Source organism: Strix aluco, chromosome 27 (genome assembly GCF_031877795.1).
Source record: "Strix aluco isolate bStrAlu1 chromosome 27, bStrAlu1.hap1, whole genome shotgun sequence".
Taxonomy (NCBI): Eukaryota; Metazoa; Chordata; class Aves; order Strigiformes; family Strigidae; genus Strix; species Strix aluco.
The window spans coordinates 1,647,543-1,673,857 of NC_133957.1; the positions used below are offsets into that span (position 1 = coordinate 1,647,543).

The 26,315-nt window shown below is 46.3% G+C and overlaps 2 protein-coding genes across 2 annotated transcripts; both read right to left on the bottom strand.

Annotated features, from left to right (window-relative positions):
* Positions 1–11,571: 11,571 nt before the first annotated feature.
* On the bottom strand, positions 11,572–14,902 carry HOXC8 (homeobox C8). Its single transcript, XM_074807617.1, has 2 exons — positions 13,855–14,902; positions 11,572–11,864 (listed from the first exon to the last, which is right to left on the bottom strand). The coding sequence occupies exons 1-2, from the start codon at positions 14,288–14,290 to the stop codon at positions 11,572–11,574; spliced, it is 729 nt and encodes a 242-aa protein (XP_074663718.1). The 5' UTR covers positions 14,291–14,902.
* Positions 14,903–21,477: 6,575 nt separating this feature from the next.
* On the bottom strand, positions 21,478–25,100 carry HOXC9 (homeobox C9). The gene is made up of 2 exons (XM_074807722.1): positions 23,795–25,100; positions 21,478–21,798 (listed from the first exon to the last, which is right to left on the bottom strand). The coding sequence occupies exons 1-2, from the start codon at positions 24,354–24,356 to the stop codon at positions 21,554–21,556; spliced, it is 807 nt and encodes a 268-aa protein (XP_074663823.1). The 5' UTR covers positions 24,357–25,100; the 3' UTR covers positions 21,478–21,553.
* Between the last annotated feature and the right edge of the window lie 1,215 nt (positions 25,101–26,315).

Below are 26,315 nucleotides of genomic sequence, written 5' to 3' on the forward strand. Positions count from 1 at the left end.
TACTCAAACTTCTTTGCAAAGTGATTTTTTTTTTTTTTTTTTTTTATGGCAGGAGAAGGTTTTGCAGGGCTTTGCACCCTCTCCTAGCCGAGGAAGGGGGGGTTTCCTCTCCCCACCCCAGCCCCTGTCTCCCACCCCCCCCCCGCCGCAATTACACACACAGACACGGGGTGGGGGGGGGGGGGGGAAGGCACCAAATTGCAAAAAATTGCAAGTTTCTGTCACTTGGTGGCAGTATACAAAACAAGTAAACAAAAACGGGCAGAAATTTAAACACTCAAAGGGGGGGGCAAGGGGACGGGGGCCCCCACCTGTGGGACAAACCCCCGTCCCCCCGCATCCCTTGGACCTCGTCTGGCGGGTGATTTTAAGGGGGGTTAGGGTTTTTTTAGTTTTGTTGGTTTTTAGTGGGTTTTTTTTCTTTTTTTTTTTTTTTCCGCCTTGCTCCCAGTCTCTCTCCTCCCGCCCCCCCCCCCTTTTTATTTTTCCCCTCCCCGCCCCCCATTGAAACGCGGGGTCTTTAGTCTGGGGACAAAGACTTTTACAGCAAGGTGTGTCCCCATGCGACAAAGGCGACCCGAGCAGCCTGTCCCCTGCAGACTGCGTCCAGACACCGCAATTTCGGGGATTTCTGCCTTTTATTGTGTTTGTGTCTGGGGAAGAAGGGGGGGGGGGGGAGGGGGGGGGCGCGGCGGGGGGGGAGACGGGGCCGCTTTTCGCCTTCCTCCTCCCCAGCATCTTCCTCCTCCCAAGCATCTTTCTCCCCCTCCGAGGCTGGAGGTCACACCACACACACACACCCCCCCCCCGGTAAAAAATCGCCCTCTTCAAATTTTGGGGTGCTTCTGCCCCGATTTCCTCACTTTTCCTCCCAATCCCGAGCCTACACTTCAGCTCCCCGCTACCACCCCAAATCCGATGGGGAAAGGCCTTATTTTTTTAAATTTTATCATTTTTTGTCGGCCCTGACCTCAAACACTAGCAGTGAAAATTGATTTTTTTTTTCCCCCCCCTTTTTCTCCATTTTTTTCCGGAGAGAACGAGCTGCAGGGATTAACCCCCCGCCAACAATAGTAGTAACATCTCCAGCTATCTCCTCCAAAAAATAAATTTCTTGATCCCTCAATGTTACGCATCATCTTTTCCCAAAGTGTATTTCCCCCTCTATGACTAATTTTTTTATCTCCCCTCGCCTTTTCACATGCCGAGCTCCGCAAATTTATCTCTCAAAAAAAAAAAAAAACAAACAAACCCAAAACAACCCCAAACCAAATAAAACCAAAAAAACAAAACCAACCAAACCCCTTTGCTGCACAAAGCTCCGGGTAGAAATACAGCCCCCTCCTCAAAAAAAATCACATTTTTTAGGGAAATAACCACAAAGATACGGACTCTCATCGCAAATCGGTCTGAGCATCACCACGTTCGCTCGCACCTAACGCCGGTGGCGGTTCCCTATATATATATATATATATATATACACACACATCTCATATATTATTTCTGGTGGCTTTGGTTAATTCGTTTCCCCAAACCGAAATTCCTTCACACGACAAGTTGGGAAATCGCTTCTTTCTAATCATTTCTTTGTAGTTACAGGTTTTTCCAGGCTCTTACAACACGGCGGATTTGACATAATAAACCACCCACACGTTCATGCTCTGTATTTATATATATTTGATCGTAACACGCTTTTATAGAAGCTGAGATAAACGCCCACGCGCGGGGAAGATCGTATCAAACGGGTTTATGGTCGGGTCTATACGTGCGAAATGTGTACGCGTTCGAATAAAATGTAAATTCCGCTTGTTGCACGGATTTTATTTACGTCCTTCGTACGCTCGTACTCAACACCTCGGAATAAAACGCCCCTATAAATAAATTAGGAAGCATTTGGGAGAGCGGAATTTCCATTTAAAAATTTCTGTAGGATCCTGATTTTATTTTTCACCACCGACTACATCTGTCGAAGAAAATCTATTATTTCCTGAAAGTCCGTGTCAATAACACGTGGCAATTTTCCTATAATCCCTGATGTTACAGATACAAGCAGCGATTTATTTCCTCTGCTTTAAATCGGGATTAAAAAAAAAAAAAAAAAAAAAGAGAGAGAAAAAAAAAAAAAACAAACCATCTCGGAGAATATAAATCACTCCGTTATTCCAGCTCTACATCCTAAAAATGTTTCTCAGCATTGCGAGTGTCTGAAGGATGACAATACGTCAAGGGAAAGGAGAAAATCAATATATTTTAAAGTTGTTTTGGGGGGTTCCAGGCCTGGCGGAAGGTTTAATGCGGGGCGGCGGTGGGAGCATCCCGGCGCTGGTGGGAGCCGGGGCTCGGGGAGGGAGAGCAGACGGATTTCAGGCTGAAAACAATAAAAGATCCCATTTCTGTAATCATGTGGTTCCAATAAACACTCATTGTTTGCTCATAAAATGTCTTTACGACCAGCCGCGGTACGGGCAGAGCCTCCACACAACGGGATTTTCCCAGCGAACAAAACCAAGGCAAAACTGTCTCTTCCCCTCGTTTTTATTTCCCCGCATCCCAGCCCCGAACCCTTTATTTATTCCATGCTTAGAAAATAAAAATAAATGGGCCAACCGCCTGTTGTCTCAAAGGCGACGGGCTGCAAAACCGGAATAAAAAACTCCCTTTGCGGGGGAAGGGGAACGGCGGCGCTCGGTTTTGTTCAGCCGATAATTTCCAGCCCCAAAGGCAGGCGCAAGGATTTACCAGATTTCTCCAAGAAAAAGGGAAACCAACTTTGGAAACTTGGCTTTTCTTTTTTTTTTCCCCTCTCCCCCCATCTTCCCCCCCCCCCCCCCCAAATTAAATTTAACACGCCGCCACCAGAAGCCACCCCAGAACTTCACAAACCGCTTTCGCTAATTAACCTCTGCCAACGCGCGCTGGAAATTAAAATAGAGGAGGCCATTTTTCTTTAAAAACCACCAGAAAACAACAACAACAACAACAACAAGCAGCGGGGCAGAAAGCGAGGAGCCCCCCCCCCCCCCTTCCCCGGCCTCCAGCTCCCCCTTTTCCTCCCTCAAACCCCTCCTCTCGCAGACGGGCCCGCTGGCCACACACTGGGGAACCCCCAAAATCGCTTATAATAAGCCAGAAAATTGCCATCGCCTCCGCCACCCCTCCCCCACAGGGTTTATTTAATGTCCGTCCCTATATATGTATACATCCAGCCCTATACGTGCACAGGCTGGCGGCACCAGCAGCAAATCTCTGCTCATACACACGCTCCTTAATTTTTTTTTTTTTTTTTTAAGCGCGGAGGATTGATCAGGAAAGAAAAAAAAAAATACAACCTCGAGAGGAAATGAAGTCACTACATTATATATAAATATATATCGCTCTCTTTACAGGGCAGCGGTATATACAGGGCGCTAGATAAGATTAGATGATGGATGGGGAGGTGGGGAGGTAGGTGGATGGATAGGTAGATGGGGAGGTTAGCAGGGGAAGGGTCACGCTTTAAATCTCACCCGTGAAACCTGAATTAAAGTTGCTGGAGGAAAGGAAAAAAAAACCCAACTAATAATAATAAAAATAAGGGGAAGGGGAGGGACTTGCATGCAAATAAAATATAAAAGTCAACGCCGTGTTAACCACTTCGCAGGAAAAGCAGAGCGCTCCTGAAAGTTATTATTGTGATTAATTTTTACGACGTGGAGCTTGGTTCCATCGCTCCTTTGTAAGAAGAGGGGGGGGGGGAATTCCATAAAACTCAATTAAATTCCATAAAATTGCATAAAATTCAATAAAATTTAATGAAAGCCCCTTTTCCGGCGAACTTTCACCCGCCCGGTTGCAAAAAGCGAATAAAAAAGGGGGAAACTCTTGGGATGCAAAGAGTTGATTGTTAATCAGCTCGCGCTTAATATTAATTATTGCCCCGGGAGCGAAAACGCGCAGCCCCGCGGAAGAGGCGCAGGCCGCGGCTGGCGGCCCTGGGGCTGGGGGGGGGCGGGGGGGAAGGGGGATGCGGGGAGGGGGGGGCAATGGGCGTGCAAGGCCGGGCCTCGCGCACACAATTAGCAGCGCAGCTCATTAACTATGGCACTACCAGCAGCCTTGGACGCCCCACCCGGGTTGCGCCGGGCCGGCCCCTCCGCGCATGCGCTTCCCCCCCCTTATTTTTTTTTTTTTTTTTTTTTAAGGAAAAGTTAGGAGGATTCATTTTTCCATCTATATGTATTTTTATTTTTTTTCCTCCCTCCTCTCTCCTTCCAACGCGCCCCCACCCCACAACCCCAACCCCCCCCCCCCCCTTTCCCCATCCCCCGGCGCCCCCCGACCTGCCTCCCCGCACCCCGAATATGACATCAGCAACAGCAAATCTTTTTTTTTTCCCGAATTAACTGCATTTCTGCCGCCCCGCAGCAGCTTTCCCTCATATCCAAGCTACACCCCTCGCTCGCACAACGATGCATCATTATCCTTAACACCCGGGCTATGGATCATTAGTTACACATTTTAACCAATAAGGGAACACTTACCAGAGGCTCCTGTCTCCCCCTCTCCCTCTCTCTCACTCTCTCTCTCTTTTTTCTCTGTCTCTCCCTCTTTCTGATCCACTGACGCTGCAGCTCAGCTCCACAGAAACATTTAAAAAAAAAAAAAAAGAGGAAAAAAAAAAAGGGGGCAAAAAAAAAAAAGATGGAACAAAAGCAAAACAGTTCTTCTCTGGTTGGGCGAGGGATGGGGGAAGCTGAAGGAGGAATCTGTCTCTCTCTGGGGTTGGGTTTTTTTTTTTTTTTGGGCTTAAAAAAAAAAAAAGGTATTTACAACTGCTTGTGCCCCCTCATCATCGCATCCTGCAAAGGAAATGCATTGCGTTTTGCCCCTAGGGGTGGGGAATAGGAGGCGGCAACCAGACGCAGCAGTAAACTCATTAATGCCAAAATGCCCAAAGCAACCAAGAATTCCAACCCCAAGGAGACGGGGAGGGGGGTAAAAAAAAATCGAGAATTTTTTTGGGGGGAGCAAAAAAAAAAAAAATTCATCATCATCATCATCACGCTAATAATTAAGGGGGGGAAAAATACCATCCTACCCCTGGCACTGCTTGGACTGTTAAAGGAAAGACTACTGCGAAAGAGTCATAAGAGAAACCACAATAAAAAGTTCACGTTCATGGATGGAGTCCACATGACTTCCTGTGGCCAATCCAACTTGTGATTCAGTCGTAAACTTTTATTGCTCAGCTGTAAATTTTCTGCAAACAACCAGGAATGCGTTGCATTTTTTTGTGACGAGTGCAAATGCTCTCGTCTGTCGCCATGTTTATACAATTCTGCTTTAATATTAGGATTTTTTTTTTTTTCCTCTCGACGCCCCCCCCCCCCCCTTCACTGTCCCCCCTTTTTTATCTTTTAAGCCACAGCGTTAATATAAGGGAAGGTGTTTTTTTTTTTTCTTTTATAGATAGATTCGGTTTAATTTGATGATTATTAGCTGCTCGGGTTAATTTTCAGTATTTTTTTTAACTAAGGAGATTTGTCCTTTAGCGCTGAGCGTTATTAGTCGCCGCGTTGGTAATTAATTGGGAGGGGGGGGGGAAACAGGAAAACATCGAGGAAGGAGGGCAGTGGAGATAAAAATGGAGCGCACTGGATTTGAAAAATAAATACTTTAAATGACGAGGGCATGTTAATTTTAAAAGCATTTAATTAATAACCAAGGACAATATGCTCGAGGGAAAAATAGGGAAAATGACGATTTCTGACCACCCCGGATTTCCCCGCCAGACCAGCGCTGCAAAGGGTGTGTCCGCTGCAAATGAAACCTTCCCAGGGCAAAAAATGTCCCTCCCCACCTTTTTCCCCCCCTAAACCTCCCCATTCCCCCCCCCCCCCTCCGCCCCACTCCACCCCCGCGCACCCCGCAGCGCCCCGTCTGCCCAACGCAGCCCCGGGGGGGGCACCTGGAACTGCCCAAATTACACCCAAAACTTGAGCCAAAGGCGCGGTATTGACCCAGAAACTCTTGCATCCCCTCTACTAAATTCCCCAAACCCACCCAGCGTTATGATTTGCTGTTGGGACACCTACATACATGTTTTTAAAGCACTTAAATCTCCTTTTTTTCCCCCCTATGCTATTTTTCCTCCAGCAAGCCCCCCCCGCCTTTTGTTTTACCACGCCACGGTGTCGGGGATGCGGTGCTTGATAAAAAGCGGATTTTTTTTTTTTTTATCCCTTTGATTTTTTTTTTTAAATTTTTTTTTTTTTTCCAAGCCGGGGGGGGGGTCCGTGTAGACGGCTGGGAAATATTGATTTGGAAGGGGAGCGACATTTTTGTGCCGTGTAGAGGCCTGCTTTGGAGGCACCGCGCGAACCACAACTGGTGTAAATAGGCAACCGCAAAGCCCAGCCTGCTCAGATGGGCTCCTCCACATTACACCCTGCAAGGAGCCGCCTTTCTGCTCCTCTTCTCCTTACGGAAAGAGATATTTTTATTTTTTTTCCCCACCCCTCAATCCCAAATTTCAGCTCCCAGAGCCATGCACGCGCCGCACTCGTGTAGCCAGAAAAATCAGCAAGATAAAATATTTCGCCGCAATCTTTCCTACCCATTTCCCCCTGTCCCCTCTCATTTCCAGCGACAGCACCATTTTTAATTTTTTTTTTTTTTGCAGGTATTTCCGCGCCTTAATTTAATTTTAATTGAGGAAAATAAAACAAGAGGGGGGTGTGGAGGGGAGGGGGGGGTCTCACTCCCTGCCTCTTTAATTTATTTATTTTTTCTCCCCCTGGCTGGATGCGTGTCTGTCTGCCCAAACAACACAAAGGTTGTAATACAACCGGATGGAAGGGAAATTACTTTATTCACTTTACAAACCACCAATAAATTTTATAACAGGTAGTTAAAAGTTACGAGGGGGGAAACTACGACCACAACAGCTTCCCGAGCACAATGGAGATCCCATTTTCCAGAGAGCAGACAAGATAATAAATTCCATAATGTGAAGAGGAATTTTTGATCCTGGCCGGCAGAAAGTAACCTGGGCGCCCATTTGCTAAGGAGGATTTGGGGCGATCGTTTCGCTCCTTCCATCAGCCCCCCCCCCTCCCCTCTCGAAAACCGCCTCCCCTTTCCCAATATTAGCGAGGGTATTTTCGGGGAGGGGGGGGAGGATAAAAGAGCTGTGAATTTGAGGCGGGGGGGGAAGTCTGGGAGGGAAAAATAGGATGAACTAAAAAAAAAAAAAATAATGGGGCAGAATTGGCTTTTTTTTTTACAAATCTAGCTCACAAAGTTTCCCCCACCTCCGCCCCCGCGCATCTTCGTCCCCTCCCTCCTTTCTCGCCTCCATCCGCGCAAAAAAAAATTTAATGCCCGAGAAATTCGTTGTCTCTCAAATATAATCCGTGCCCATTTCGGAGTATAAAATCTAAACGAATTTTTTCGCCTAATGGCTGCATTATCGCGCGGCGGCGGCTGTGATTAGAATAATAAATTAAGGGAAAATAAGCAATATGCTCAAACTCAGCTTTTCGAGGAATTATATTTTTCACAAATCACAAATGGAGATCCGAAGGAAATTTGATTGGCTAATAAAAAGCCTGGAATAGGACGATATTTCTTACTTCAGGCGGGTAGATGAGTCTAATTTCAGTAATACCGAAGCTATGATCATTTCTGAATAAGCCACTTTGTGGAGAGCGAATCTTCTTTCAAATTACTTTCCCCCATAAAATGGTCTCTTCTCTTTTTCTCTTGAAATGATGGAGTGATTACAGAAATAACTGGATGTCATCTGAAGATGCGACTCTCTTGTGTTGACTACAGAACATAAACATTTACCCCAAAACTAACTGCTGCGGCTGTAGTTTCAATAATTTAACTCCAGACCCTTTTGATAGATAAATGTCATTCTGTAGAATTCGTTCGGATAAAACTACTTAGATTTGTGGATTTAAATATGATGGATAGAGTGCGGATGCAGCTTCTTTTTTTTTTTATTATTATTATTTTTAAACACTTCGATAAGTTCTCCCTCTCCTTCCCCCCTCGTTGGGAGGATATTTTCTATGCAAAGTCTTTACCGCGATGTTTTTTTCTTTCTTTCTTTCTTTTTTGTTTTTTTTTTTTTTAAGGAACACAACAGAAAATATTTTATTTTCACTGATTTCTGCGGATTTTTTCATCGCTGGAATGAATGAGCACACATTCATCCTATGATGGCAAACGAGAGGGGGGATAAAAAAAATAAAATCCCTTGTTGTAAACGCTGGATAAATATCCCCCAAGAAAAAAGCTCTGTTAGAATAAACCGCTCTGTTTTATGACTAATAAAACTGCTTACCTTCCGTGCCTGCCCTCGACATGGAAAAGTCTAGAATAAACCTTATTGGTGGTTTTTATGTATTTCTTGGGAGATTAACGTCGGTTAACGAGGACATTACAGGCTCTGCAGCGAGGGGAAATCTGCCTGTATTGGTATTTTGTGCAATTCGGGAGTGGGCACCCACGGGAGCTGCACACACGCAGAGGCTCAGCCCCAGCCCTGAACAGGATCCGACCCCGCTGTTGCCATTTTCGGGGCATTTCCCCCCTCCCCCCCCCGCCCCATTTCGCCCTGGCATTGCAGGGGGTGCGACCCGCGCTGCAAATATGGGGGGAAAAGGGGAGAAAAATGGGTGTGGGTGCACCCACCCGAGTCCCATTTTCCTGCGCGCCGCACAACTTCGCTATTTCTCTCTCTTTTTTTTTTTTTTTTTTTTTTTTCCCCCAGCCCTCCTGGGCAGAGTCCAGCAATTTCAAGCCCTGAGGCATTTAAATCCTTTAAGCTTGGTGGGTTTTGGGTTAAGAATGTCTGAAGCCCACAGAGGAGCCTCCAGACATAGCTCAGCACATCAGGCTGCGTGTGAGGAGCCTTGTGCTGCCTTATCTACAATATCTGGGTAAACATCCCGTCTACTTCTGCATCCCTGGGCTCTAGATGATGTAGTCCATTTATCAGCAGGGGGAGGGAAAAAAAAAAAAAAAAAAAAAAGGATAGACCCGGTTTTAGAGATCAATAGACCTCGTTCAACGGAATGAGGCTGGTGGTAAGAGAAATAATTAGGAAGTTCATCTCGCATCCGAGAAGTAGAAGAGAGACCTGAAGGCATCACCGCCAGGTTTTGCTGTAAATAAAGATGTAATAAAATAGAATAAATATAATAAAATAATAGTAATAATAACAACAACAATAGTAAAATAAAAGGATGAGGTAGGTGAGGGACGGTGTCCATGGGGAGGAAGGTATGAATTTGGGGGGAGAGTAAAAGGGACTTTGCGCCTGTGGGGAAAAAAATATAAATAAATAAACTGCTTTCTTGCCAACTTCATTTTTTTGGCGTGTTTCGAGCTGTTTTCCTATAGGGAAAGGTGTTGCCCCGGAGCCCTCCTGGTGCCCAGAGCTCTACGCGGGGCTTAAGCAGGTTTTCCGCGCACACCTAACGCCTCTCGGGCTCCCAACCTCTCGCCAACGATCGGCTGCCAGCACCGATCGCACCCGGGGATGGGGGGGGGAGCGGCGGCTCCCGCCCGGACCGAGCGGGGGGAGGATTTTTCTGGACCCCAGAGCCGGGCAGGACCAGGGGGTTGCACTTTCCAGATCTTTGAAATGGCACTTCCCAGCTGGGAGAAGTCAAAATCCAACCGCACACACCCTTTATGCACTTTAGTCCCCCCCTTCCCACCCCACAAAGAAAGACTTCACAGTGCTGGAGTCGTTGCAATATTTTATTTTATTCTTTTTTTTTTTTTTTTTTTTTTTTGGCGGACCTACAGCTTCAGTCAGACAATTAGCAGCAACATTGCCATTTTTAATGAGCACTTGCCATTGCAGCAGTGAAATGCCCCGCTCAGGCTCTGGCCAGGGAGGCAGGAGGGGAAATCCTCCCCCTGCCCGAGCTGGTGCCTGAGCCAAGATGTTCTGATTTCCTCCCAAATAAAGATGAGCCTTGGTTTTTGAAGCGTGCCAAAGATGATTTGAAGGATGAAATATTAGTCAGAGCCCACTCTGAGTGATGTGTACGTGTGGGTGCTTTTAAATAGAGACATAGCACTGTAGGCAACGCAGTCCTTTTAAAATCTTTTATTATTATTATTATAATTATTATTATTATTTACGTAATGTCTCACGTATACAATACAAATCCACGGTGTCCAGAAATGTGTTTTTTTTTTTTTTTTCTTTTTCTTTTTCTTTTTCTGGCGGTAATTGCTACATTCAGAGTTTGAACACGCAGAACTATGCTTTTACATAAAACAAATGACGATTTTTTTTTTTTTTGTTTCGAGCATGTTGCATTAACAGATAAGTCAAGACAAATAGATAACTATACATTCAGTGCAATTTAGTTCTACACTACTTTATAAGCACAATAAAATAATACAATACTGTGCGTTCTCAACTAGGCAGTTTCAGTTGTTGGGATTTTTTTTTTTATTTTTTTTTCCAAGAAAATAAGCAGCAACAAACGACAATAAAACCGCATTACAAATACTTTCAAAGCATGACTCCTTCTATAGGTAGTGATAAAGTACAATACAAGGTTGGTTGGGTTTTTTTATTGTATTTTTATTATTATTTTATGCTACTTAGTAGCTTGCATCAGGGCAAAAACACAGCTCTCTCTCTCTCTTAAATAAATTCTGACCAAGTAAAATTTAGGATATGTAAGCCCCTTGTTGATAATAGATTTGATAATTATTGCAGGTTTTCCCTTTAGGTAGTACATGAAGAATTTCGAGTGCTCACACAGGCAAAGGGTAAACAGCGCCTATAGAAATAAGGAAGGGTTGCGTATTTTGGCCTATCAAGGTATATACAAGCCTCAATCCTATAGAAATGGGGGGGTCTATGGGGAGGGGGGTGTGTTTGCGGGCGCTACCAGGTATGCTCACCCTCCAAGCTCCTCTTCTTATCTGGCAGGGGCTGCAGGAATGGCCCCTCCGAGGGAATTGATAAATGGCTGGTAGGAATGGAGATCTCCACAGATAGACAGACACTACACAAACAAGCTAAGGAAGCTGGAAGCACCCTCGCACTTCCCCTAGGGTCATTCGGGAGAGGCAAAACCAAGCTTAAAAAAAAAAAAAAAAAAAAGAAAAAAAAAAAGAAGAAGAAAGAAAGAAAAGGCAAAGTCAAAGCCGTTCAAATAAATACATATTCTGCACCCATCCGTGTGTGCAGCTTCGCAGGCGGGAGCGGAGGGAGCAGGGGACGAGCAGTGACATTTGCTTCCAGGCTTGGTTTAGGGGGGTTGGGGGTGGTTTTGCTTTGCTGGATCATTTAATTATTTTTTTTCCCCCTGCTCTTGCAGTCAAGCCAACTATGTATTTATTGAACTAAAAATGCAGCTATTAAAAAAAAAAGGGGGGGGGGGGGAAAAGTAGGGGAAGTTTCTATGACAATAAAAAAGGCTACAACTGTTTGACAGGTAGTTACTGCTGTGTGAGCCTCTCCATTCTATACTCTATAAAAGCAAATGACCGTCGTAAACATCTCGATTTATCATCTGCCATAAAACGAGACTTCAAGGGGCTGAGAACTCAGTCCTTGCTTTCTTCTTTTTCCTCCTCTTCTTTTTCCTCTTCTTCATTCCCTTCTTCTTCCGTTTTCTCCTCGTCCCTGGCCCCCGGCAGCTTATCTTTATTGTTTTCTTTTTTCCACTTCATCCTCCTGTTCTGGAACCAGATCTTCACTTGTCTCTCGGTCAGTCCCAGGGCGTGAGAGACCTCAATCCGCCGCTTCCGTGTCAAATACGGGTTGAAGAGGAACTCCTTTTCTAACTCCAGGGTCTGGTACCGGCTGTAAGTTTGTCTGCCACTGCGTCTTCCGGGAGCTGTAGGACACAAACATCAAATAACTTCTTAATTCTCCCCCCTTTGGAGGCTCTGCTTCCCCCCCCACCCCCACCCCGGCCCCCCTCGCCTCAATTTTTCTAGAGAAACTGCTGCCCCCCCCTCCCAAAAAAAGCCCCTCTCGACCCTTTGCATATTAAAGGCACTAAAGGAAAGTGGCTGGGTTATTATTAGTAATCATAGGGCTGATATTGCTATTAATGCTGATAACCAGCTGCCCTTCCCTGGCTCTTCCTGGGGAGTGTTCAGCTCGGGCTGCTTGGCTGGGTGCAGGGAGGTGTGTGTCAAGCTCATTCACAAAAGAGACCTTTCCAGTTTCCTAAAAGGTGGTTCTGGATGGTGAGTCCTGGTGGGCAGCTCCATTTTATAAAAAAAGATTTTTTTTTTTTCCCTATGAAAGGTGCATTGTTCACCATAAAATCCTCTCCAGCCTTTCTCCTTCTCCCCATTCCTTTTTCTTTATTTCTTTCTCCTTCCTTCATTCTTTTTCTTTCCTTTCTTTCTTTCCTTCCTTCCTTTTCTCTTTCTTTCTCTCTTTATGTCTCTCTCTTTTTCTTTCTCTCCCTCTTTCTCTCTCTCTTTCCCTCTTCCCTCTCTCTTTTCCCCTCAAAATGCCCAACTCTGGTTTCCTTTTCCAAATATTCTTCCCAAAATAGAGACTCAGAGTCCTCCTATTTGCTAATATTTATGCCTTGAGAATTGGAATTTTCTATGAAATCCCCTCTCCCTGTCCTTTCGGTTAGAGCTGTGTGTCTGCAAAGCACACACAGACAGAGATGGATATTTGCCTGTGCAAACACAGAGATTGTATTTAAAACAAGTCGAGCTGGACATTTACAGCAATAGCCAAAAGAGAAAGCAAGAGGACTGAGGTATGTGCAGCTGAGCCCCTGCACTTCCTTCTGCATGGTCCTTTCTTAATGAGAAAAACAATCTATTTGCAAAAAAAAAAAAAAAAAAAAAAAAAAAAAGCTCCAGATTGGAATGATTGCATCCTTGAGACTACCTCTAGGTCAAAGCTTAGATAAATAACGTGTTTTCCTCTGCGTCTATCTCCCAGCCTCTGGGCCACATCCTCTCTACATGAGCCAGAACTCCTTTCTATTTTCTTTTTTCTGTTGTTAAATTTTGCTGGGGGTAGGGGGGAAAACTTTGGGGCTCTGATTGTCCTTAAAATTAACACTAACCTTCACATGTTTTGAATTAACAAGGCTTCTAGACAACCTTGGTCCTTAGGTGGGGGAAACTTGTACTTTGAAGTATTTCGGTTTCTGTGCAATTATCTGGACTTCACATGAGCAAAGTTCCATTCAGCCCAAATTATTTTGAATTTCCCACCCCCTTTTTTTTTTTAACCCAGGACAGCAGACTGTTCTCCAACACCCCACCCCATAGCTCTGAGCTAAGTTTCCTTTTCTGTTTAAACTTTTATCTCTAGGCTTTAAGAAACAGATGTAAAGTATTAGTAATACTTATACAAGTTCCCACCTTTCAGGCTTCGTCTCCAAGCGGTTATGAAAGGCTATATGACATTTTAAAGAGCAGTGTATTATCAACATGCAAATAACCTCGTGGGAGCTGTATCTTATTGCCTATCCTCAAGGCAAGCAATAAAAAACAAGTTTTACTTTATTGTGATTTAAGCCTTTTGCAGGGAATCACCTTGCTGGCTCTCTAGTAACTGCTGTCTTGTTTGCTTTCAAAGGTCTTCCTAAAAAGAAGAAACATTAGCACAAAACTGCTCATTTCTTTCATATTTTACATCTACGCCTCTTATATTTTTTATGTATATATATATGTATGCATATGTGTGTATGTGCATGTTTATATATCTATACGTATGTTTGTGCTTGTATATGCATACATATATATATAGATAGACAGACAGACAGAGAGAGAGGGGAGAGAGAGAGAGAAAGAGAGAAAAAAATAAAGGAAAACATTTAAGGAGGAGGAAAAAAAGGTCCTAACCGTGAGGTCTCATCCATGGGAACATGAGACTGGGAGACGAATTTTGATTTAAATGCCCTTGTCCCTCGCTAGAGTTACTGTTGGAAGACGATTTACAGTCAGGATATTGTACAACAGTCGTCTCTTGCTGAGCACCATAAAGCGATTGCCTCGGTAGAGCTTCATATCCATAGAATTTAGAAGCGTCTCCGTGACACGCCAAGGCGCATGGGTTTTGCTGGTATCCAGAGTTGGAGATGCTGGAGGTTCCGTGGTGGAAAAACTCTTGGACGTGGTGTGAAGGGTGCTGGAAGGTGGGAGCAGTAGTGCCCGGACCATACACGAGAGCATGGCTCCTGCTAACACTTTGTGGAAATCTGCAGTCGTAGTAAGTTGGCTCCAGCGATTCACCGCCTTTGTACTTGGAAAAGAGAGGATTTACAAAGTAGGAACTCATGACCCTCGCATGCAAAAAAAAAAAAAAAAAAAAAAAAAAAGAGAAAAAAAAAGGAGAAAAAAAAAAAAAAAAGACGGCTTTAATTCTAGATTAGTGCGAGATTGTCCCTGGACTGTCTCAAGTCCTGCTTTTTAGTGGCTTTTTTTTTTTTTTTTAATGCGATCTCAAAGGCGTTTCATGGTGCCTCTGTGTGTCTGTACGGTTGGTTCTCGGTGCTCTTGACTTCTCTTGTAATCTGTCGGTAGGTAGAGCTCTCTCTCTCAATTTCTCTGTAACTCTGCTCCTTCCCTTTAACACCACAGGCAAATTCCTCAAAATCCCGGTGGTGTGGCTCTTTTTTTTTTTTTTTTTCTTCTTTTTTTTTTTTTTCCCTCCTCTCTCCCCTCACACGCGATATGTACACATCCCTCCGCCACGCTGAGACAGCCTGCCAGCCAAATGACAGCGTTTTGGGGCGCTTTTTTTTTGGGGGGGGGTGGGGGGAAATGGAGGAAAGGTGGTGTATGCCGAGGGGGGTACACACACACAAGCCTCCGGAGAGGGGGGGGGCACCCACACCTAATGAGTGGAGGAGGGTGAAGGTGCGCATTAATATCCAACCCCCCCCCCCTTTTTTTTTTTCCCAGCAGCAGCCTCTTCACTGATGGCAGCAAATACATGCGCTGGGAGGTCAGCCTAGGTAACCTCAACAGGTAAAGGGAGCCCAAGCAGCCCCCCCTTGCCCTCCCCATCACCCCCCCCTCCCAAAAAATCCGGGGTGAGCTTCTTCTAGGGCTCAGCATCGCCCCCCCCTCCCCTGGGGTCACCCGTTTGCCAGGGAGGATGGTGGGGGTGCCCCTGGTGTTGTTGTTGTTGTTGTCATTGTGTTGGGGTTTGGGGGGGCTGCGAGGGTGGGCTTGGTCCCACCTAGAGGGGGGCAGAAAGGGGAGGGGGGTTCTGCTGTGGTTGGAGTGCTGAGCCCACATTTCCTCTTTTTTTTTTTTTTTTTAATTTTTTTTGGGGGGGTGTGTTGTTGTTATTGTGGTGATGGTGGTTGGAAGATTGGAATCAAACAAGCAAACAAAAGCAAAACGGGAGCGAGCGGGCGAGGGAAGCGTCTCCGTATTGATTGGCTGCTTCTTGCTGTCCTTCTTTAAAGAAAATAAAGGCAGAAAATTATGGGGAGTTATTTATTATTTTTTTTTTTTCCCCCTTGCTTCCTTTCAAACCAACCACTGAAAATCCACGGCTGGAAATAACAGGGAAGCTTCCTTCCAAGGGAATAAAGTAGACCATTGCTTAAAGAGAGCTACTTTGGACGAAAAGAGGCAAAGTGAGACAGAAAGTATGTACTCCCTTTTGTGCATGCCTGTAAAAAATAACCATCGAGCTCGTTTTTTGATTGTTTCGCTATTCAACATAGCGATTTTCCCCGTCTTTTCCCATTGCAAGTGGTATTTGTGCCCCTCGCCCCCCACTTTTTTGCACTGGAAGTGACCACTCGCTGCAACCTTTCACTTCGGACACTTCATTTTTACGACTGCATGAAGGAACTCAGCTCATTAAAAAAAAAAAAAAAAATCACATCAAATCATCAGGATTCGTGTTAATTTTTCGGGGGGAGGGGGTGTGGGGGGGGGGTGGGGTGGGGGTGGAGGGAGGAGGACACACTTCGCAAATGAGGATTTTCTGTAGAGCCGCAAAAAATTGTCAACCCCCCTAAATGACATAGTGTTATGAGCAACCCCCGTGTTTCCCCCAAAAGTCTACAGACCTTCAAAGCTTTCCCTCATGTTCTTCCACCAAAAAAAAAAAAAAACCCACCAAACCAAAAGCAGCCTAATTATTTTCAGAAGAGACCTGGGTGACTCTGACCGTTTTCAAGTGTGGAGGGAGAAAAATACCATCTCAGCTGCTTTCGCCAAGCTGTTTGAGGTGTGTTTTTCTGCCCAGTAAAGGTCATATTCTCATTTTTTTTGAGGCATGGGGTGGCTCAAACCTCTGGTGAGGTTGAAACTGTATTATTTTTTTTTTTTTTGCAGACACCTTCCCAAGAAGAGGAAAAGACCCAGTAGCCACCCAAGCCACCTTTATTAGATTTTCATAAATCGAGGGTGTATTTTTCCACTTAGAAAGGCTACATGTGGTGGGTTTTTCCTCCCCGTAAGCAGACAATGAACTATGCAGGAGAACAGTGATTTTTCCACCGCCTATTGTGAGAATATTTTTTTAAAAAATCAAGTTATATTTGCTGTGAAGAAATAGTCTTCATACCCGAATAATCCCAAGGACGGCACGGTGACCATAGCCATTTTTACAGAATTCACCCACCTCATCCCCCCTTCCCCAGATTACCCCTTCCCTAGGGAAACCCCCCTCAAAATAAATGAAGAAAAGAGCAACTAGGGACAGAGGCTCCTTAATTAACAGCTAATAGTCGAGGTGACCATTTTCCTCCTCTAATCAATAGCATTTCTATTTTTAAAATCCCTGTGCCTGCCCATGCAATAAAGGCAGCCGTGCAAATTAAAGTAAAAAAAAAAAAAAAAAAAAGTTTCAGAGCTGGGGCGGTTCGGGCTGGGATTGGGAAGAGCTGCTGCATTTTTCCAATCCTTATCCCTGGATGCAGGAAGCAAAGGTGCAGCGAGTTTTTCAGAATCGTACCTTGGGCTGGGAAATAAATGTTTGCTGGGAAAGAAAGGACCCACCACCCCCTTCCAGATTTCATGAAATCAGCTATATGCAATCGCCTGCTTCTTTTTAAGGAAAATATCTTGACATTTACTGTCTGGGGAAAGTGCTGCTCTTTGTCTTTACTGTTTTGGCCGTGTTTAGATGTGGGGATGGGTGGGGGGTGCTGTGTCTTGCGGGTGCATGCGCTTGGATGTAGCTTTATCGCTGTGGCTGTATTGTACTTTTAGGTGTTTCATTGTACCCTCCCGGAGTTTATTTTATTCCCCCCCCCACACACACTTTGCCCTGACCTTCACTGAAAAATGTCATTCCCTCCTTCCCCACCCCAAAATGAGGAGGCTTTGGAGAGATACGTGACGTGCGTAAATAAAGAGGGGGGAAAAAAAAAAAAAACCAACACCACAAACCCACAGCAAAATAGGCAATTTCTCTGTGCAAGCATTTTTATGCATTTATGCGCTCCCCGCGCCGTCAGCTGTCAGCGCTCCCCGCGGAAAAAAAACAAAAAAACAAAAAAACAAAAAAAACCCCACACCAACAAAAAACCAAAAACCAAACATTAAAAAAGCTATTTATGGGGGTTTTCAGCACGGCGCGGGGTGCGCGTGGGGGGGGTGAAGTCAGGCAGCTCCGCGGTCCCCCTCTCCCACTCCCCTTCCTTCCCCTTCCCTCCCCGGGCCGGAGCCGCTTCCGCGGGCGCGGGGGTGCCGCGGGCGCGGAGCGCTCCCCGCCGCGCGCAGCCCCGCGCTAACATTGGGCAACAGCGCCATCTCGCGGCCGCGCCGGAGCGCAGCGCCGCGGGCGGGGTGGGGGGAGTAGTGGGGTGCCGGCCCCCGCGGATTACCGGGCGGCGCGTTATAACCGATAATCCCTTACCGGTGCTGCGGGGGGGGGGAAGAAAGGGGGGAAAACCCTCCAGCAGCGCGGTGCGGCCACCCCTGTATAAACAGTCAAGCGCGGGCAGGATTTTTTGAAAAAGCTTCCCCCCCTTTTTAGTTTTTTTTTCCCGTTTCCCCCTTTTCTCACCCATAAAGTAACACACGCACACAAAAAAAAGCAGCAGCACACGCACGCAGGACCGAACAAACCCACCAGATGTGCCACCCCCCCTTCCCCTCCCTTCCCCACCTCCCCGCTTTTATCAGTTTTGGCTTCGAGTTGGGGTTGGATTTTCCTTTTTTTTTTTTTTTTTTTTTTTTTTTTACCTCCCCTCGTCCGAGGGGGGTCTGTTGTTTGTAGCTTGTAGACAAAACATTCCAATAATCCGGTTTCAAAGAGAAGAGCACCCACCTTATTTAAACCATAAAGCAATTAAAGCCAGACGTCTAGCCAGATCTAGGGTCCTGTTTTGTTCGCTCCTATTCAGCCCCGCATAGCAGGGAGACAAACAGAGTTGTAAAAGTGGCATTTTTTTGGCTGCGGAAATGTACCTATGGACAGCTGTAGGGTCCTGTCGGTTTTGTGCGCCTTACAAAAGGGCAGATTTGAAACCAGGCACACACACACCACACACGCACCCGACAGAAAACCACCCCCAGAACCTTATATACATGCCTATATATTTTTTTTTTAATTTTTTTTTTTTTCTCCCCCTCCCTGAGAGCTACAAGCGCATCTCTCCGCGGGCAGAAATACATGTGCGTGTTCACAAGCGCCGGCACACAATAGCTGTATCAGTATGCGTCTGCACACACGCGCCATATGTCAAATAATGCCGAAATTGGAGCATTTTGATACATTAATCCGGGGAAAGGCTGGCCACAGGGTGTGCTGCTGGGTGCAAGCCGCATTTTTTTTTTTTTCTTAAATTATTATTATTTATTTTGAGCCACACTGGAATGGTGGTGGTTTTTTTGTTTTTTTTTTTTTTTCTTTTCTCCGCTGGCTGCGGTGGCGGAGAAATTCAATGGCTGAGCCGCACCAGCGCAGCCTCCCAGCAGGGCCAAATGGCATTTTATAACTGGTGTAACCCTTCACCGGGGGACGGGGCGGCGGGGGGGGGGTGTGGGGGGTGTGGGGGGTGAGGATACCGGGGGCCTTGCACATGAACTAAAACTGCGGCAGGATTTTAACCCAACCCAACCCACCACCAACAAAAGAAAGCCCCAACCAGCAGTTCGGTGGAGACAAAGGGGCATCTCCTCCGCTGCCCGCCGGCTCTAATGGGGGGGCTGGCCGGGGAGATGGCTGCGGAGGGGGGGAGAGGGGCTGCGGAGGGGGGGAGAGGGGCTGCGGAGAGAGGGGGGGCGCTGGGGAGGGAGGGAGGGGGGGCAGGGGGAGGGAGCAGGCTGTGGTCGCACTGGAAATGAGATCCGCTTGAATGAAAGGGGGGCCAAAATGAACTTCCATACATCATGTCTTTTCAACATCGCTAAACGCTCCTGACAAGCCCCTCCAGAGAGCCGGGTCCGAAACTGCCTCCAAAGTCCTGTCCAAATGATGATGGGGAATTTTTTTTTTTTTTTTCGCCCTCTTAATTAATAATGATAAAACGGGGATGATTTCTCCCCTCTCGGACGTGGGCGAGCCGCTTCCCGACTCTGCATGATTTTATTCTTTATCTGCGGCGGGATGAACGAAAGGAGAGAAGCAGAGGGGAGGGAAAATAATAATAATAATAATTAAAAAAAAAAAATGACATGACTTAGGTGGAAAGATTTCCCCTTTTTTTTTTTTTTTTTTTTTTTGGTCCATAAATCTTCCGCTCTGCTAAAATGTTTTCTAACCTGACCATTTCATTGCGCTCGTTAAGGTTTTTCCAAACAGACCTAGCACAAAACTGGGATTGTAAAAGGGCTTTTTAGCTTCCCCTGCTCCAGGGATGTCTCCGCTGATAGACCGCGGTGCGCCTGTCCCCCTCCGGTGACAAAAATAGACCCCGCTTTAAAAGCGAGGACACAAATCAAGGGAAGGAAAAGAAACCTCCAAATGCTTCAGCAAGAAATATTAAAGAGCAATATTTTATGAGATCAGCAGAAGTAATCGCTTCCAGATTTTTTTATTTCGGAGGAACCGGGACGAGGGCGACAAACGTATCTCGCTCGCCTGATCTGGTTTTGATTAGAAAGATTAAAACGCTGCTCCACTCATTTCATTAAAGAAAGGGACCTATAACAAGTTTTTATGATTAAACATCCCTCGCTGCTCATTTTTTATACAATCTCCTGCCTCTTGTTTCTCATTCAGCAGCCTGGAAAGCGCCCAGAGCAGGAGCCATTGATAAATCCGGCTCCAGGCGCTGTGGGCAGCGGGTTTTCTCGCCTCTGCACAAGCCACTGCAGCACCAGCCCCATCTCGCCCTGGCAGGACGGGGCGGGGGGTTGACCTTTCCGCAGCCAACAACCCTCTTTTTTTTTTTTTTTTATTTTAAATCTCCCCCGTGTAGGGCGAAGGGAGGGGGGGGATCTGCTTTTTTTTTTTTTTTTTTGCCTTTTAGCCTTAAAATTTGCAGGCTGCCGCATCGCCACCAATTTATTTCTTTATGCTCTTTCTTTCCCCCTCACCCCCCCACCCCAGCCCTTCTCCACCCCAGACATTTATTTTTTTTCCCCTTCTCCTGGGCTGTCTTGCGAGAAGCAGCACTTCCAGCAACCCTCCAAGTTTTGGCAGCCCATCGATGAGGCAGAAGCAACCCCTGAGTGGATGGCAGGAGCGGATGCCTTTGCCAGCTCCTCTATTCCCAGCATCCATATTTAGTCTTTTTACATATCCTTCGATTGCCTGGGGTCATAAATTAGTACAATTAATTATCCCAATCTAAAAATTGATGGCACATATAACCCTTACCTCAGCGCCTTTTTATTATGGTACTCTGAGATAGAAAAGTGCGGGGGAAGGAAGCAGAAATCTCCGCTCTCCTCCGGCTGCGGGGGATGCTCGGGGCCGCCCCGCCGAGGCACCGGCACCGGCACCGCCTGGCAAAGCCCCGGGGCTGCTTCTCTGTAAAGGGCTTTAAATAAAAAGACACCTACATACTGATTTTTTTTCTTTTTTTTTTTTTTTTTTTTCTCCCGTGACGTTAGGTATATTTACATAGAGCTGCTCTACAATAGCGAACATAACAATATTACAGAACGGTTCTGAGACGAGAATAAAATACACAAATAAGTACAGCAGAAACGTTCAACACCATGACAGAACATCATTGAGCCATATTCCCTTCAGTCTTTCTTTTTTTTTTTTTTTTTTTTCTCTTTTTCCTCTCTTTTGTACAAAATATTCACTCACGAGCTCGCGGAATTAAAAAATAAAAATACTGGATAAGTTTAATTTATGAAATAAAATACTAAAAAAAAAAAAATTCAAGTACTTCTTGTGTTTGTTTTCTGAGGCGGACAAAACAAAAAACAAGGAAGAAGAAAGGAAGAGAAAACAAACCCCCCAAACAACTTTCTTTTATTTAGTTGCATTTTAGAAAAGACTCGTGTCCCAAAACGCTTGCTGTGTTTGCCTATAATGCTAAACATTCATCCACACATTCAAAGTCAGAAACATTTCAACCCCCAAAAACAGCCTCTTTTTTTTTTTTCTTTCTTTTTTTTTTTTTTTTTCTCTCCACCCTCGTTTCTCATTGACTGGACTTTGCCAACTTTATTGCTGTTCTTTATCGGTTTTTTCTTTATTCATTTTCTTCATTTTCATTCGCCTGTTCTGAAACCAGATTTTGACTTGGCGTTCAGTGAGATTAAGGACTCTGGCTACTTCGTACCTCCGGTCCCGTGTAAGGTACATATTGAATAAAAACTCTTTTTCCAGTTCCAGGGTCTGATACTTTGTGTAAGGACATCTTTTCTTCCTCGTGGAGCGCGCATGAATCCAATTTGCGACGGGATTGTCTGAGAAAGAAGATTTTTATATTTTTGGGGGGGAAAAAAAAATCAATGTATACAGCTGGCCTTTCTTCCCTCCCCCCCTCCACGCCCTGGTGTATCTATGGAAAGAAACCTGTTTAATTAGCAGATCTTACCTAAATATTTTAAGTGACCTTCAGAAGAGTTTAATCTGTTTATTTTGGAGGGGTCATTTCCTTTTCTTTTGCTGCTGTTCTCACATAAAAGTTTCAGTAAATAAAACTGTAGCAATAGGTTTAAAATAATAATTATCCACATGACTGCTACTAGCAGTAATCTAAGAACATAGTCATAAAAAGTCAAAATTCCCACCATTTCATAGGCCCATAAACTCTTTTTACAACCTCAGCTCTCCAATACTTTCCCTAGAAGCTTTCACAGACCTGGAAAGCCGAGTTTGTTTTTTTAATATCTTAAGGATGACACGCGAGATGTCCCACTGGCTCCCAGAAATTGGCTGCTTTTTTTTTTTTTTTTTTTTTTTTTTTCTTTTCCTTTCCCCCTTAGCCTAAAGGACCTTCCACGCTGCTGCCAGGGGAGCAAACCCATCGCTCCCTTCCTTGGGAGAAGTTTTTCCCCTCTGCCCGTTTTAGGCAGCTGCCTGCCAGCAAAGGGAGACTTTCGCCCCCTGATTCCTCGACTTATTTTTATCACGAGGGTGCCTGGCACCAGCCCGCCTGTCATAAATAGAGGTGTGAGCGCCCTTCCAGATGGAGAGCGAGATACCGAGGCACCAAGGTGCTCCCAACTGCTGTCACCCCGCTTTAGCGCTCGGAAACCCCCCCACATCTTAGGCCGGGGACGGAGGGGGGGGGGGTTCCCCACCAAACCCAGGACACGGCCGAGGGGCTGCGGGGGTGTGCGGTACCCTGTGGGTGCCCCCGCAGCATCCCCCCTGCATCCCCCGCGGATGCTGAGCATCTCTCCGGGAGGGGTTGGCGAGGAGGGGTTGGGTTGGGTGGGTTTGGGGATGGGTTTTTTGGTTTGGTTTTGGTTTGGTTTGGTTTTTTTAAATCCCGGGAGCTGAGCTGCTGCCTGCATCCCCCAGGAGCTGGTCCCCCCTCTGCAGAGCTGGGGTCCAGGCTCCCCGCGCTGCAGGCTGGAGGGGAGGGTGATGCTGGCGGGTACCTGACTTCTGTCCCTACAATGTTCAAGGTTTCCCTGATGGCTGGGTTGGGGGTTTTCTGAGTTTCCCCCCCCTCCCTCCCTCCCTCACTTGGGCTGCAGAAGATGTTTCTTCAAGTGTATGGTCCAATGTCCTGCGCTCGCTGCCTTTTGCCCCCAGCTACCTCCACACACTTAGTTTATGCCTTTACAATTCCAATTTTCCTCCTTACTTCTCCTCTACACACCCACCCACCCCCGGCCCCCCGCCCAGGGCACCCACCTTTTCATTTATTCCCACGTGTTGGAGCATTTTATGAATAATTGCACCGGTGGAGCTTTTATTGATTTTTAAAATAGATAAAGAGACACCTCTGCATCTATCCAGAGATATTCCTTTCCCCTCCCCCCAAAAAACCACATCAATACGTTCACTTCCAGCCAGCTACAACTCTTCCTTGTTCTTTGAAAGTGGAAATATTTGAAAGCGAAGAGGCTTCTCCCTCTGCCTACCCCCCTCTCGCTCCCTCTCACACACGCACTCTCCTTCTCTATTTTTTTTTTTATTTATTTTTTTTTTAATTCCCCCCGGTGGAAGGTGATGAATATTTGATCAAAGAAGCCGACAGCCCCCCCCACCACCCCTTGCAAAAAAAAAAAAAAAAAGAATAATAATAAAAAAAAAGACTAAAGAGCCCAAAACAAAGTACAGATATTCGCTCTCCGGCTCTGCTAGGCGGACTCGCTCAAACCCCCAGATCTTCCTGCGTATCTGGAGTTTTAGGGTCGGGCTCTCTAAGGTAATTTCATTTTATTGAGTAGGGTCCTGGAAGCCGTAATGCCTCCCCGGTCGTAAACAAGAATGACTTCGACTTACTAGGGTCTAATTCGTGCTTTTCTTCTTTGTGTTTGCTGGAAGCGATGGCTTCGGACTCCGGGGAAGGAATTGTCTGCGCTGCTCTGTCTCTCAGCTCCCCCGGAGCCGCGTACATGTAGTCCGCGTAGCCGCGGCCGTCGGCGGGGCCACACTCCCCCCGCCGCCCGGGGAAGGCGTCGGGCTTGAGGCCGTAGGGGCGAGCACCGGGGGCGAAGGCCGGGAAGGAGACGGCCCCGGCGAGGGGCTCCAGCCAAGTCCGCATGTACCTGGGCTCGGCCCCCACGGGCGCCTGGGGGGCGTAGGGGTGGTAGCCCACGGAGGATTGGGAGTGGACGGGAGCCCAGGAGGTGGTGAAAACGGCCGGCTTGGGGGCGAAACTGCAGGACGGAAAGTCGGCACAGTCCGGGACTAATCCTGACGGTCGGGCAGCAGCCGGGTGGGAGGCAGAGCTGGGGAACCTGGAGGCCAAGAGCTCGTCGTTCTCGTGGCTTATCAAGGAGTCAACATAGTAGTTGCTTATGGGGCCAGAAGCCGACATGGTTCCCCCCTCTTTTACATTCATAAGATTATTGTATGAACTGTATGTGTACTTTTTATCTTCTCATAGAACAATCAGGGCAGGTAATTATTTTTTCAGCCTTTCCCAGTGTGCCATTGGCTGCCGGCCCTCACGTGATTGTATTTACCCAAAAATATAGCGTGGATCAATCCGCAGGTCTTTTTTTTTTTTTCCGCCTTTTTTTTTTTTTTTTTTTTTTTTTCTTCTCCCAATAACGCGACCCGGCTTTTCCTAAAACTGATGGAAATGGGGCGGAGATGGGGAGGAGGGAGGCTCGGCCGGTCCTCAGCCGGGGGATGCTCTCCCCGCGGGCTGGGGGGGAGATTTGCCCTGGTGCTGAGGAAGGTGGAAGGTAATTGTGGAAGGTAGTCCAGGAACTATTTCTTGACGTAATTTGTCTCTGTCCTTTGCTTCTGCAGCTTCTAGCCTCTAATGGATACATTAAATTGAATATCGGTGGGAAGGGGAGAGGGGAGAAGTGCGGTGGAGGTGGGCTCCCCACTTGGAGAAAGGAGCTGGGGGGGGGAGAAGCTTTTAGCCTAAAAGCAAAGGGGGCTTTTGTCATCTTTTGCAGCGCTGTCTCATCGTCAGGCTGCTCAGCAGCTGAGAAATCTGTGGGGCACAGGCACATCTAGTCCTGCTTTAAGAAATAAGTGTCTTCAGGAGGAAAAAAAAAAAAAAAATTGTATACCATGAGGAGCATCTTTGAAAAGAGGGGGGGGAAAATAATAATAGCACCAGTGTCCCCCCCCCCACGGGAAAAAAAAAAAAAAAAAAAAAAGAAAGACTGAGCTTTTGCAGTGAAAGGCTGCATTATTCGGCAAGTAGTCGTGGATGTTTTTATGTCCTTCAATAAAATTTTTACGAGGATCATTTGATTGTTCATAAATGTGTCGTTCATTAAATAAAACCGTAGGACTGAGTTTCAGCTATATAGCTGAGGATGAGAGAGCTTTTGCGTATCAGGAGGAAGCAACAATGTGTGTTGGGCACATGATTGTTTTTATTTTTTTTTTTTTTTGGTTAACGCCTGGAAACTTTTCTTTTTGCACCAAATCGATTGAAGAAGTTGGGAGCGTTAAAAAATCCGTGATAGCCTGCCTGCATTTTGAGAGAATAACCTTTCCTTTGTAAGGAAAGACAGGTAGGTAAATAGCTCACGCCCATTGGAGTCTGAAAGAAGGGAGTTAGGCGATTTCTCTGGAAGAAAAAAAAAAATTTAAAATACCTAACCAAAAATAACCTCTCATGATTTTTTTTAGAAACCGAACCCCCCAAAAATATGGATTGTCTGGGCTCTCCAAGGGCTCTCCATCACCTCGGGTTTTCTAGGGCTGGGGGGGACATGGAGGGGAATGGTCAAAATTTGCAAGAAGGAGGCAAAGTGTGGGCTCAGCAAGGGCTGGGGGTCCCTCCCTGGGAGAGGCAGGCAGGCAGGGAAGGGGGGTGGGCAGGGTGTCTCCAGTGATGCAGCATTCACCAGTGACAGGCGTCCTGCACAGCCTGTGCGAGTCCCACGGACCGACACTCCAGAAACCTCTTCAATTATTATTATGATTATTTTTCCCCTCAGTAAGTTGCTTAGGAAATGCGAGCAGGAGGAGAAAAGAGATTAAGGCAGATTCAGGGCTAAACAGGCAAGAAGGAGTGATGCTGCCAGGAGACACCCCCCCCCCCCCCCAACCCCTCCAAACTTACCCCCTCAGCTGAGCCAGGATAAAATCCTGCACCTCAATTCACAGGGCTCGAGGAAAAAAAAAAAAAAAAAAAAATTAAGCACAAGGCTGCCCTCGCTGCTGGTAGAAATAGGATTTCCCTCTCGAAAACTAGGGAAGGCTTTAAAATAAAAATATGACGGGAGGTGTTTGTCAAGGGACTCCGGATTTTCCAAATTCGAAGAGAAAAGTCATCGACTCGCTCCCCCCCAGAATTTATTCCTCATTCCGTTTTAAGTCCCCTGCT